General features: G+C 42.6%; 2 protein-coding genes across 5 annotated transcripts; one reads left to right on the top strand and one right to left on the bottom strand.

The window, feature by feature from the left end:
- The first annotated feature begins 51 nt into the window (after positions 1-51).
- LOC134427248 (solute carrier family 2, facilitated glucose transporter member 11-like) lies at positions 52-9,719 on the top strand. Of its 3 annotated transcripts, none has more exons than XM_063172919.1 (13): positions 52-125; positions 420-509; positions 1,489-1,587; positions 3,118-3,278; positions 3,919-4,043; positions 4,269-4,398; positions 4,889-5,037; positions 5,877-6,064; positions 6,563-6,673; positions 6,784-6,885; positions 7,420-7,495; positions 7,902-8,029; positions 8,936-9,719. In XM_063172919.1, the coding sequence occupies exons 1-13, from the start codon at positions 108-110 to the stop codon at positions 9,152-9,154; spliced, it is 1,596 nt and encodes a 531-aa protein (XP_063028989.1). In that variant the 5' UTR covers positions 52-107; the 3' UTR covers positions 9,155-9,719. The 3 variants fall into 3 exon arrangements, with proteins under 3 accessions (XP_063028989.1, XP_063028991.1, XP_063028990.1); XM_063172920.1 differs by having other exon boundaries at positions 65-125; positions 439-509; XM_063172921.1 differs by lacking the exon at positions 420-509 and having other exon boundaries at positions 64-125.
- Positions 9,720-10,242: 523 nt separating this feature from the next.
- Positions 10,243-13,899, bottom strand: HSCB (HscB mitochondrial iron-sulfur cluster cochaperone). 2 transcript variants are annotated; one of them, XM_063172922.1, is made up of 6 exons: positions 13,700-13,899; positions 13,537-13,633; positions 13,065-13,154; positions 12,457-12,598; positions 11,521-11,568; positions 10,243-10,400 (listed from the first exon to the last, which is right to left on the bottom strand). In XM_063172922.1, exons 1-6 carry the CDS (start codon positions 13,897-13,899, stop codon positions 10,309-10,311), a joined length of 669 nt encoding a protein of 222 aa, XP_063028992.1. In that variant the 3' UTR covers positions 10,243-10,308. The 2 variants fall into 2 exon arrangements, with proteins under 2 accessions (XP_063028992.1, XP_063028993.1); XM_063172923.1 differs by lacking the exon at positions 13,065-13,154 and having other exon boundaries at positions 13,700-13,784.
- Between the last annotated feature and the right edge of the window lie 313 nt (positions 13,900-14,212).

Below are 14,212 nucleotides of genomic sequence, written 5' to 3' on the forward strand. Positions count from 1 at the left end.
GGGCGGGCACGGTCCGGCAGCCAAATCCCGGTCAGCTGAGGAGCTCAGGCGGGCTCGGGGAGGTGGCGAGCGGAGCGGAGCTAAGCTCCGGGCGGCAGGAGGGAGGGATGGCGCCCCGGCACACGGTAACCGCCCGTCCTTGTCTTTGGTTGCGGGAGGCTGCGGGTTCTACGCGGGGTTAGAGAAGGACAGTGCATGTACACAATGTAAGAGGTGGGAAAGCTCCCTGAGGCTGCTGTGAGGCTTTATCGAAGTTGGACATCCCTGTCACAAAGTTCGGAACCCTTCAGGAGAGTCCCAATGGGCGGCGAGAAAAAAAACCAAAACCAATCAAACAAAACGACAACAAAAAGTAAAGCTGTGTCTTAATACAGTAGTAACTTAAGTTCTTTGGCACTTCTTTTTTTTCTGTAACATAGTTTATTAAATTTTGCAAAGGAAATCTAATTCGGCCCATGCTCAGAATGGAGCACCAGCCCCTGCTCAGAGGGTCTAGCTCGCCCTGCAAGGTAAGCAGAACCATCCTGAAGGTGCATCCTGCAGAGGTTGTGGTTTTAGCAATGGTGTACAGATGTGAAATGTGCAAGAATTTTATGTTAGCATTTGAATACAAATACATTAAGTGATTAGACTTGTAAGGTTTTGTGCTTTCCTTGGACACCTGGCTGTGTTCAAAAATGGAAGCTGCAAAAGCAGCTTTCTGATTCTGGTGTTTTACATTGAATACAAATAGAATTTTGTTTGTGTCATGTTTTCGGAATGAAGTGAACGCCCTTATAAACTGTCAGGAGCTCAGAACACATGAGGTGATTATCTGTGCTCTCTCCTAACTCCAATGTCAGACAGCATACCAATGTCACGAGCCCAGCTGATTTGGGCAGGAAGAACGAAAGATCTGTCACAATAAAACCTAAGTTATATGATGTATGTTCATTATTTTGTGTGTTTGTTTGTTTATTTTCTGTTCCTTCTAGATTCCTGGCTGTACCCATAAAACACCCAAAATAGGTTTACAGTACTTAGTTACTATAAGGGTCTGAGTGTGCTGTGCCAGTATTTACCACATCAATTTTGGTTTTTTCTACCATACTCACTGCAGCCCTTACTTATAACTCTTAATTCATTGCTTTGGTTGACATCCAGAGAAACACTTTTTATTCTTGGAAACTGTAAGGAAATGTTCATTGGATTTTACTTTAATAAGATCATTTTCAACTTGCAAATTTCAGGGAGGGAGGGAAGAAGGAAGTGTTGATGAATTATCTTTAGGAAGGACACAGCTCTGTCAGAATACAGTAAAATATCTGGAATAACTCAGCATTTCTGGGAACTGGACCAAGAATGAGAATGATGAAGAATTAGTCTACATACCTAACAATGAGAAATTCAGGGAATAGAAGTTTATTAAAAGAAATATGTACAGCCTTTATATATGGAGAAGGGGGAAATTTGATCACTGAAGTGTCTTGATTTTCTTTTGCTCCCCAGCTCCCCAGCTGGACATTGTTCCTGGCTGTTTGTGCTGTTGGAATTGGAGGCACCTTTCAGTATGGGTACAATGTCTCTATTATCAATGCACCCACTCAGGTAAAAGCTCATCTTTTATTCACTGGGCTGTTTCCTTTCTGAACTCTGCCACGAGGCCAAATGTGCTTTTGCTGTGATCACAGAGGGAACTGAAGCAGTTCTTCCTCTCTTATGAAGGAATCTTTTTCATTTCCTAAGTGGTTTCATGTGCATTTGTTTGTGAGTACCCCCTGTCACAGCTATTCTGTGTCAGACTAAAGTGTTAATATGCCTTATAAATACCTTTATTATTAGAAGGATTAACTGAGTAAGTAATATATTTTTTTGATTACTAAAATAGCCCAGAACATTAAGGGTAGAATAGACCAGAACATTTGCAGTTGGAAGGGACCTACAATGACCATCTAGTCCAACTACCTGACCACTTCAGGGCTGACCAAAAATTGTGTTACTAACAGCAGTGTCCAAATGCCCTTGGAGCATTGACCACTTGTCTGGGAAGCCTGTTCTTCTGTTTGACCACCCTTTCTCTAGGATATCACCACTGTTTCTCCAAATATCAAGTTTGAACCTCCCCTGACACACCTTTGAGCCATTCCCATTCTTTCTATCACAGGGAGAAAGCATAGTTACTATTTACAGGTGTCCATCACAAGGCATATTACTGAAAAAGATCTCCTTAGGGAATTAAAATGTTCCATCTGTAGTGGCTGAGTATCTTGTAAATATTTTCACTTGTTACTTGAGCGTTCTTTGCTGTAGCCTCCAGGATTCTGCATATTTTGTGGATGACTCAAGGATCTGAGCAAATGTTCTTGTGAAAGTGGTGGGTATCAGTTTTTTGCCACGAGCTGATTTATTTGCTTGGGAAACTGTGAAGACTGAATTTGTTTCAACATTGTATACTTTTTACAAAATTTAAAAGGAGCTATTTGTGAAAGAACAGGTCATATGCTGGGAACAGAGGGAGAGTCCAAGAAGTTTGTTCTTCTGTAGTCTTTGTTTGCAGGCAAGGAACAGGAGCCTCTGATTACAGATACATGCCAGTTCAAGTGTTTCTAAAGGCAAATTTTAGAAAACCAAGCATGTGGAATAACAGCCTCAAAGTTCTGACACATGAATACTCTAAGAAAGGTGGAGTATTATTGGAGCTGAAAAAGGGATTTTACTATGACTCTTTGGATTACACTGAGGCAGGGAGATTTAGACCAAGTGTCAGAATGAGTCCCCTGACAGTAAAATTTTTTAGGTTGCAAAGCCTCTGTGCTGTGAGAAGTTCCTAAAAACAGTAGGGCCAGCCATCCACCCTGTTCAGAAGGACCTCAGAGCTCTCTCATAGCAGTGCATGTCAGGGTTGTGTTTCTCCTCTGCTGCAGCACCTGAGGCAGGGCACAAAGCAGAGCTGCTCAGCAGCCTTTGAGGTGTGTGGGGAGTAGGAAACACAAAGTCTTCCTTGTGGTCAAGGAAAATTCTGCCAGTCAGCTGATATCTCTTAGAATTAACTCCCAGAATTGATTTTCAGGGTTGAGGTGCGAGTTATTTGTAGTGCTGTGTAAAATGCTACACATTCATCACTCTTTTCTCCTGCAGCATATACACAAGTTCCTAAACGAGACCTGGAGCAGTCGTTATCACAAGGAGCTAAATGCAGATTTGCTGACTTTTCTTTGGTCTGTCATTGCTTCCATCTTTTCCCTCGGAGGCCTCTGTGGAGCCCTGATTGGAGGCAGCATGGCCATACGCCTGGGCAGGTCAGTTGCAGCAGCAGGCATCAAAACATGTTTGCTTTTCCTACCTTCCCACTGGAATAGAAAGTAAATAAATGGGAAAAGAGTGGGAGAAAAGAGTATTTTTTTCACTTTAAAGCTGAGTTTTCTAGTAGAATTTTACAGTTTATTCCAATGTGGCTTTCAAGGATGAGCCCTGAATTCTGACCTTTGTCTTTGCATTACATTTACTGAAATCTGAGTAGGGGAATGCACACAGAGTGTGTTGGAAACATGAGTTTCCCCTGACACATTTGCAGCCCTTGTGCCAGTAAGGATGAGCTGCTTCATCTGTTGCACTTCATTTGTCTAAATGAAGAAACCCCACTCCTACCTTGTCAGGCATTTCTGTCATATTTGTACATTATTCTTATGTTTAGACATTCTAAAAACATAAGCAGTTGTATCAGATATTTGGGTTTCCAGGGAATAGCATGTTTCTTCACTATAAAGTCCATTTATCCCCCCACATTATCAGAAAAAGAAAACTGTTTAAAACCCCACATTATTACAGATTTTCATAATGTCTGGTTGAGACCTTGGGGGTTTTTGTTTGTTTTAATCAGTTTTTGTTTGTTCTGTGGTGTATTATTATTATTATTTTATTTTTGTTCCTCCTTTTTAGGAAAGGAGCTCTTTTGATGAATAATGTTATAGCAATACTAGCCTCCATTTTAATGGGGATCAGTTTTCCTACAGGATTGTTTGAGTTACTGATTGCTGGAAGGTTTTTGATTGGCATAAATTCAGGTGAATGATTTCTTATTCCTACTATCAATAAACTATGGTGAATGATAAATTATTGTTATTTCTGATCCTTTAGGTTTTTGATGAAAATGTTCTGTAGTTTAGCTTGGAATCTGAAGGCAGCTAAATGAATAGGAAATTAAGTCCCATTTTGCATGTGTTTTGCTTTAGTAACTCTTTGCAAAGCAATTTATATGATAGGAAAATGATTTTTCCATTTACTTGCAGGTGTTGGGCTCTGTGTGCAGCCTCTTTATATTGGGGAGTTTGCCCCAAAGCACCTCAGAGGTGGTTTGGCCATGGGGACTTCCATCTTTCTGACTGGGGGAATTCTGACAGGACAAATAATTGGTTTGAGGTAAGAAATATTTGAGGGTTTTTTTCCTGTTTTGTGTTATTCCTGTGTAAAGAATTCCAATTTCCTACAGCTCATTGCAGCACATTCCTTGTGCCATTGCAGCATTAGAATTCACACAAGGTCCTCCAGGAGAAGAAAATCTTGAGTCACCTTATTCCTACAACTGCCATCAGTGCTGTGTCCTCAGGGGAGTAGTGTCAGTTCAGATGCGTCACCAGATCAGCATCAGTAAAGCAGCCACATCTGAGCTGAATTCATGTTTTCTACCAGTTTCTTGCTGGAGACAGTGGATGTTGGAAAGGACTTGAGAGCAAAGGACTCACATTTCTGTATCACAGCACTAGCACTGTTTTTGTTCCCTGTGTGATCAGAAGTTGCTCAGGCCTTCATCCAGCTGGAACTTAGAAAGTTCCAAGAGCAGAGACTGCACTAAATAGTAACCAATAGCAAATTATTATTTCTTTGCCTTCTTTTTCCACATTTCTCACAGAGAATTATTGGGTGGAGAAAAGCATTGGCCTCTGTTGCTATCCAGCAGCTGTATTCCAGCATTAGCCCAACTGTTATTCCTTCCATGGTTTCCTGAAAGTCCCAGATATCTTCTTATTGACAGAGGTGATGAGCTGAGCTGTGCCAAAGGTAATATCTGTACTTTCTGTTCTCCAGAAGGGTACAATGAATATATTGGGTTCCAGATTCTCCTTTTATCTTTATCCACACAGCACAGTTGTATCTTAGTGCTTTTTGGCCCATGTTTTACCTCCAGAGAGCTTCTATGGAAGAAGCCATTGAGGAACTCAGGAACCCATAATGGGTTATGAACAAAACTTTTATTATCCTGTTTCAAATATAAGTTCATTGACTGAAGCTCCAAGCTGATTACTCTCAGTGGAAAGTTCATTATCAGGATCATCAAAACTCCTACTGTTGACCTTAAGAAGACAGATTGTCATTTGAGATATATTTAATCATGAAGGTTTTAGAGGAACTGATGCTGTATAGTCTTTAAGACCATTTGTAAAGATTTTAGTCTGGGATCCAAATGAATTCTGATTATATTTGCCTTAGGAGAAGAATTTTCTGTCTTTGCTCCAGCTCACTAACTGCATCCATTTGCAACATTAAAGTCAGGGCCATAACAAAGGACTCAATATCTCCCTAGAATTTAAGCAAAACTAACCAAAATGGCAAGAGTGTCCTTTAAGGAAAAGACTATTTGAAGGTCTGAGGTTCAGATATAAAATATTTTGCCTGGTGAATATTTCAAGGCCAGATATTCCTCTAAAAAGAAGGAAAGAAATGCCACAGAATTCTCCAAATCCACCACAGCAAAAAAATGTTGAAAAAACAGCAAGGAACAAGCAAGTCACAAAGCAAATTTTTCCTATCCTAACAAAAGCCAGATCTTTATGAAAAGAGATTATTTCCCAGGAGCTGTGGTTAATAGATAAATGTAAATTATTTTTTTCTCTTTGTAGCTTTGAAGCGATTTCATGGTTCCTCAGAGTACCGCAGGGAGCTGGAGGACATCCAGCGGGAATGCTTTGCCTTGGAGGGGGAGAAGCCCAGGAAGCCCTGGCAGTTGTTCACTGACCCTGCTGTGAGATGGCAGCTCATCACTGTCATCGTGATGACCATGGGCCAGCAGCTCAGTGGCATTAATGCTGTAAGAGTGAACAAACAGCTTAAATAATTATTTCATTTCCACCTGTTGTTCATCTATTTATTAACACAAAGAATCCACATAGAGAAGATCAGTGAAATGGGATAAGTGGGAAGGAATGTCCTTGCATTATTTTGGTGTTTCTCTTTAATTTTTTTCCTCATTTCTGTGTTTCTGGTTTGAAAACCTTTCTAAAGAATGACTTGATACTTCCTCTGAAAAATAAATAAAGGTGGATCAGTTTATCGAGTGTGTCTGGTTTAAGAATATAAAACATATTCAGTAAGTTGAATAATCCTCTTGGCTTTTATGATAGCAATATGTTTACTTAGACGTGAATTTAACAGATTGTAATTGCTGCTTATGTTGAATTAGTAACTCACAACATAAAATACTCTGATCTATATGTTTAGTATGAACATGACTTTGTTTCCAGACAATGTTTTAAATACCAGAAAAATCTCATTGTTTGTTTTTGGTGTTTTTTTTTTTCTGTTGTAGATTTATTTCTACGCAACTTACGTTTTTGAACAAGCTGGGATCGTGGCAGAAAAAATCCCGTATGTGACACTTGGCACTGGAGTTTGTGAGTGTCTCACAGCCCTCTCCTGTGTAAGGAGCAGTTTGTTCTACCTCCCAGTACAAACAGTAACGATTCTTCTTGACGAATATTGGTAAAAATGAGATCAGTATATTAACAGAAGGTTGTATCTTGTCCACAGGGTTTGCTGATAGACTATGTGGGAAGAAGATGCCTTATCATTGGGGGTTATCTCCTCATGACTCTCTGGTGCACTGTTCTGACCTTCTCTCTGACTTACCAGGTGCAAAGGATTCGTTCCTGTTACCCAGCGTGACTGAGGAGTGGAAAGGGCACATGGTGACTCAGTGAGGGGGAATGGGTTTAAACTGAGAGTAGGGTTAGATTAGGCATCAGGAAGAAATTCTTCCCTGTGAGGGTGCTGAGGTCCTGGCACAGGGTGCCCAGAGAAGCTGTGGCTGCCCCATCCCTGGAAGTGTCCAAGGCCAGGTTGGATGGAGCTTGGAGCAACCTGGGATAGTGGAAGGTGTCCCTGCACATGGCCAGGGGTGGGATGGGATGAGCTTTAAAGCCCCCTTCCAGCCCAGCCCACACTATGACTACAGAATTATATTATATGATTTAGTAAAAATCATTGAATGAACACTATTTAATTTCTCTGAAGCAGAACTGTTAAATAAATTAGCTGTAAAAGAGTCGTGAAAGACTGCTGGTCTTAATTGAAATAAAATACAGAAGGAAACATAACTGTTAAGCCAGACTTTAAAACTGGATTATCAAAATCTGAACTAAACCTTCTCATTGTCTTCTGTTTCAGGAGCTGTACTCCTGGGTGCCTTACATGAGCATGATGTGTGTGTTTGCCTTCATCTTGAGCTTTGGGCTGGGCCCAGGTACTGCACAGAACGTGTGTGAGTGGGGAAGGTCTGGGAGGGCTGGGGTGTCACACAGCCAAGAGGCCTCTGCAGAACCCAAGGGAGGCCATCCTGTAGCCCAGAGCTGAGGCTTACCATGCATGATTCTGGGGGAGCTACATGTGAGGGAGGGCTTAGTTCTGCCCTTCAGAGCACAGGGGTTCCACACTTGTCAGAAAAGGCCTGCTCCCTGAGCAGTGCTGCTGAAATTAGGGGCTGTGTTTTAGTGGGAAACTTCCTGCAAGGGCAGCAGCCTCAGAATTATGCTGTGAGGAATTATAATAGATCAGCTGATGGCATATTCAAAAGCAATCAATCTTTTGAAGCTTTGGAAGTACCTCAGATGGACATTTAGCACAATTCTCTGTTTCTGAACCATCCCCAGGTGGCATAACAAACACCCTGACAGCTGAGTTATTTGTGCAGTCCTCACGTCCTGCTGCCTACATGATTGCAGGCACTGTGAGCTGGATTAGTTTCTTCACAGTTGGGATGCTCTTCCCCTTCATAGTGGTGAGTATGAACAGCACAATTTCCATTTCACCTGCTCCCAGCTTCCATCCCATTGCTTGTATTGCATTATATACACTTGTATATGTAACTGACACTTGACCAGGATGCACACTGGCCCTCAAATGAGTTTAACTAGATTCAGTCCCTCTTAAAAGTACTTTTTACACATTAAAAACCCCAATATAACATGATAAATTAAAAGGAATGCACTGGAGGGCATTGCTCATGTTCAGATGAAAAAGATCAGAAGGTAGCAAAAAGAGAAAAACTTAATCAGATACTGAGATTTACACAAAACATTTTTTAATAGTGCCTTGTGCTTTCATGGCAAAGTAACGTTCAGGTGGCACCTGTGGCAAATAAGTCACATCCCTGAGAATTTGCTGAACTGACAGAGTTCTGTAAGCAGATTATTAGGAAAGGCAAGACAGGCTTTCATCTCCAGCTTTGTATTTTTAGTTTTAGCACATGTTCTTGACAAAATGTGCATGAATCATGCAAAAACAGCATGAATCTGGGTATCTGGATCTGCCTGTCCTTCCTTCATGGTTTAGCTCTGCTTCTCAGTAAGACAGTTGGTTTTTTGTAATGCACAGCATTGAAAAATATTAACATTTACAGAAATCTAAATTACATATTATTTAAACTATGTGACAGATAGTAGCAAATGCTGACTTTTAGATTGAGACATTTGTTTAAATGGTTTATCTTATTTTTAAAATAAAAGTCTATTGCACAGCCCTTGACAGTCTTATGTAAAAAGTTACAGGTAAAGATTAGGTAGAACGACTCCTTTTAGAAAAACATCTGAGCAGCAATGTTAAGTGTAAATGGAAACAAAAAGCTTATTTTCTCAAACCTACTATTATTACACTTGAAATAAGTTGCAATCACATTTACTTTCAGAATGGACTGAAGCAGTATTGTTTTGTGGTGTTCTTACTGGAGTGCTTCTTTGTTGCTGCCTTCATCTTCCTCATAATTCCTGAGACCAAAAACAAATCTTTTCTGGAAATCAAAAAGGAATTTAACAAGCTTAATTTTGGAAGAAATGCCAGGAAAAAGGAAACGGAGCTTTATGAAAGAAGACAACTCCAAGATGAATTTTTAAAGGTTTCTGCATAATTTCACAAATGCAACAGAACTTCAGTGAGAATTATGAACCTTGTAATACATGATCAATGGCTTATTAAATCTTCCTGTGTATTTAGAGGAAGTGTAACTAAAGGCAAGTTACCACTGCTGTTAAAACATGTATTGCTGAAATACCATTGACAACTTATTGTATTATCCACAGAAAACTTGATCTTTAGCTGTAACCTGGTGCTGTAGGGATGCAGAAATGCCAGGGAGGATGTTCAGTGAGCCCCTCTGGCAGATTTCTGCAGAGAATTCAGCAACTCTTCTTGCATTTCAAAGCCCTGTGTTCAGCTTGGGTCATTGGGCACATCCAAATGCTTTGCTGAGTGTAATATTCTGAGTTCTTGTTAAAACCCATACAAGAAATGATAGCTGATATTTGAAATATTCCAGTTTATGTAGAAATAGTGGTATTTAGTTTGTTTTTCCAGTTATGTAACTTTGAAAGCCTTAAAGACATTCCTCATCCAGTCCTACTACTGTACTGTGCAATGAAAGTACAGCATTCTGATTACTGGTATTTGTAATAAAAACTTTTATCCTGATAAAAGACTGCCTGGGGTTTCAATTTGGTTTATTTTTTCCCCTAACCTAGCATCTTAACATTTTAAACTATGCAACAGGGTAAAACTTCTTCTAGTTTTGGAGGTTAGTTCCCATCAGACTGAGATCTACATACCCAAAAGCATGAAGTAGCAGAGGACAGATGACAGGAATTAAATACTTTTTACCTTTAAATTCCAGGAGACATGCTGAATGAGCCTTCTGCCCCCTCTCCAGTATTTTTTCATGGACTCTTTTTCAACTTAAAATAAATTCTTCACATGTTAGGAAGTAAGAAATCTCACATCTGGAGTTTGTTTGTGTGCCTCTCTGATATTTGTTTCCACACCTGCCAGTACCAGGACAGTGCTGACCTTACCCAGTGCAACTTTTCCTGGCTGTAAGCATTTCCAAATGCCATCTGTTACCCAAGTGCTGCAGCAAGCATGGGATTTCTTTTCTATTTATTTTCCTCCTCTCAGAATTAAAGCTTTTAATGGAAGTACAGGAAACAAACACCCTTGGTCTGATTTTGCTAATAGAACCATTTGTTTAATTGAAAATAACACTAACTCTGAATAGCTAACAAGGCAACATCAGGAAGGGATCTTCTTGGCCTTTAGTTTATCTTCTAAGTTGGCAAAATATTTCATTTTTCCTAGCAGCTTCTTGGCCTCCTGAAGATCATCTGAAATGAAATAAAACATTACTGGTTTACAGAGGGAGAGGTGAATTTGCATTTTCAAAATCATCTCAAGATTTCAGTGACAGCACCTGTTTTAGTAGCAAGAGTTGTGACCTGCAAGGACTCAGACTCTGCTAAAACCATGCTGCCTATTGTTTTAACCTCAGATGGTTTGGGAACATTTCAAATGTTCCACAAAACCTGTAACAATGAACAATTTGGAAAAGAAATGTGGATTAATGCCCTTTAATGACTCTACCCACCAAGCAAGACAAATGTTTTTGCTTGAAATGTGTATAAATAGACCAACTGACATAACTGAAAAATGCAAATAGGATGAGTCTGGTCTGGATAGTGCCAATTCCAAAACTGATATTGAAACAATTTCTGCTCAAGGGGAGGGTGGTTTATGACAGACAAAGGCAACACAGTCCTTCTCATGGCACAGAGTAACAGAATGTAACTCCTCATGGGCAGGGGCAGCCAGCACCACTGGGATATTTACAGTTACACACACCCCGACCAAAGTGCAGCATTCTGGACCTGGCACACAAACACAAAGGTTTTTTCCGAGCTTCAGAAGCTCGGGAATGGTTCAAGCCTGTGCCTATCCACTGGCTGTAGAATGAAGTTATGTTGATTACTGCACAGGAAGTCCTAAATGTTGTGCTGAACAGGCCTTTACTTGCCACACAGCAGCTGTGGCTTTCACTGCAAAGAAAGCACTCACTGCTCTGCTGCAGCTCCAGGACTGCAGAACAACTTCGCCCAAATTCAAGTGTCAAACCTCAGAACATGTCTAAGATCACATCTGTCCTTCCCAGCATTCTGGGAAACACACCAACAATTTCCTAGCATCCAAATTCCCACTGAAAATTGTTATTTAGATGCAAGATGAATGGAACTTTTGTACTGGACTTTGCTTTTAATGTGAGGTCCTGAATTTCCCAAATCAGCAGGAATGTCAGTTTAGAAGTACTTATTCTAAATACCTAACAAAGAACCCTTGTCAATGCAGTATTTCTATTCCATATCTCAGGAAATATTTGCCAGTAAGAGACTGTGGAGTTTTAAGCATTTGACAGGTATGTATGGCAGCTAAAAACTTCATAAAATCAGGTACCTCTTTCAAAAGCTGCAGTCACCTCTCTGGTCAGTTCTTCTTGTTTAACTGCAAAACAAATTATTTCATTTACTTTTTATCATACTTAGGATATTTGATACCACTGCATTCTCACTGCCTGTGGTGGGAAAGCTCATTACTACTTTCAGCCTTTGGGAGCCAAGTGAGTTTTTCATTATACTGCTGTCAACGTTGTTTTAATTATAATTTCAAACATGTATTTTTTTATTTAAACAGGTATACTGACAGCAATTCCAATGCACATCAATGGTCACTAATTTCCCAGCAATCTAACTTATTTTTGGTGTATCAGTTTATCCTGCTACAGTTAACTTTCTCCTGTGCTACTCAGTTTTTATTCTAGTTATTGTAATTGCTTTTAGCACATAGCTGTTATTGAAAAGAATTAAATATATCAGTGAACCAAATGTTTTTGGTATCACAAACAATATAAAAAGAAAGTTGCTTGTGTGAGGAGAAGAACCACTTAATATAATGGCTGCCAGATGAAGAAGGTGAAAGAACTACAATGCCTTTATAAATAACATTATTTAGTGTGGTCAGACAAGCATTTTATTCAACTTAATTCAGGTTTAATGACAGTTTTTTTTTTTTGGAACAATTGACTAACCCTCACCTGATGAAGGTTGAGTAAATTCCTTTTTATTGTCTATATATATTTATTTTGTCATCAGAATAGGTTCTCTTATGCAAATGTTCTCAAGACAGATGTGATGTCTAGGTGCATAAATAGGTAAAGACAACATTGGAAAAGAGGGGCACAGGGCAGAAGATCCTGCAGTGAGTCAATTCCAGACTAACACAAATTGAAGACATTACAAGAAATATACCAACACGGTTTAAAGCTTTCAGACTGATGTATTACACAAGATTCAGTTCATTAATTCTGTACAAATTCCTCAAGTCATAACCTACCTTTAATGGAAGTTTCAACTTCTTCGAGGTCCTTGTTTTTGGACTCTGCTAATTTCTCATTAATTTCCATGACTTCCATAAGGAACGCTGAGTCTGCATCACAGTCTGTCTCTTTTGCTGGCTCCACTCCATACAGCTCCAGCTGGCAGAGGAAATGGGAATTTGAAAATAAATATTCCCACATCCATTCCTATGGGAATGATTTTCTTTAACATTAAGTCTCTTAGTGGGGCATACTCAGATATTCGATAAACCTACAGTGCACTGAGTCAGTCTGAAAATTAACTCCATACATAGGCTGATCATAAACCAAAAAAAAACCATAAAAAAGGCTGCCATGGGCCAGACTGAAATTCTGAATGCGCAGCCATGGCCAAACACCACGTGTGATGTGAAATTACTGTAAGATGAGTAGTAAATGAGATAATATGCTGATTAAATTTTGGACAAACTTGGTTCTGGTCTCCCTTCTATCTCTGGTGATTCTCTTCAGGGGAATTAGCGGCAATTAGCACAAATTAGCACATTAAGGACTGAATGGAGGGTGGGATCCCTACCAGCCCCCAGGGTTAGTTACAGAACACTGCAATTCCTAACGGGGACCTTACTAGATAGAGGCCTCGGCTCAGAGGGTTCAGCAGAGTCTGGTAGGCCTTGTTGATCAGGGAAGAGTGTTGCTCAGAGTAGTGCTGCTCTTTCTGCAAATGGATGGCAAATAATTGGAAGCTAATTACAAGTGGCGAAACACACTTTGTTACATGCGGAACAGCAGCGTCCCCACAGTGTCCGTGTGTGAAACGGAGAAGGCTCCGTGCACCTGGCGGCTGTGGCACTGCGCTAAGGCATCACGAACCGCAGCGGCCCCGCATCGTCCGCTCCTCCGCAAATCCACGGCAGAGCCTCTCTGAGCACCGAAACACAAACACAGGCGGAGCCCCTCACTCCCCGAGCGGGAGAGACGCGGGGACTCCACACTGCGACCCCGCCACGCAGCCGAAGGCTAAAGGCGAGCTCGTCCGGCGCTCCCCGAGCCCCGCGGGCCCCTCCCGGCCCGGCTCCCCCGCCCGGCCCGGGGCTCACCGGCGGCCTCTTGCCGAAGCGGTCGGGGTGCACGGCGCGCTGCAGGCTCCGGAACCGCCGCTGCAGCTGCCCCGGGTCGACGCGGAAGGAGCGGTCGCTGTGGGACACAGGGCGGGTGAGACCCGCGGCCGGCCGGGCTCGCGGCCGCCCCGCCCACACTCACCAGTCCATCAGGCGGAAAAGGTCAGGCCGCGGCGCCGGCGGCTGCAGAGCCTGGCAGCCGGGGCAGAAGTGGGGCGGCCCATCGCTGCTGGGGAGCGGAGCGCCGCAGCTCCAGCACGACGGCCCCGGGGCGCGGCCCAGCGCGGCCCCGCGGAGCGCCAGGCGCGCCCACCCGAGCCGCGCCTGCAGCGCCGCCAGCATCGCGGCCCGCTCCCGGCGGCCCGCTCCCGGCGGCCCCCGCGCGGGCCGCCCGCTCATTGGCTGCGCCCGGGGCGCGCGCGCGGCGCGCACGGCGGCCCCGGCCCGACGGCGTGAGCTCCGCGAGCCCCGCGAGCCGTGAGTTCGGGCCCCGCTCCCGCCCCGCCCCGCTCCGGCCCCGCTCCCGCCCCGCCCCGGCCCCGCCGCGGGCTGCGAGCCCCGCTTCTCCCGGGACGCACGCGCCGGCCACGCGGTGCCGCAGCGCTCAGTGAGGGCGGCGGGGCCGCTGGTGCCGGTGTCGGTCCAGGGCAGCAGA

Source organism: Melospiza melodia, chromosome 20 (assembly GCF_035770615.1).
Source record: "Melospiza melodia melodia isolate bMelMel2 chromosome 20, bMelMel2.pri, whole genome shotgun sequence".
Classification (NCBI taxonomy): Eukaryota; Metazoa; Chordata; class Aves; order Passeriformes; family Passerellidae; genus Melospiza; species Melospiza melodia.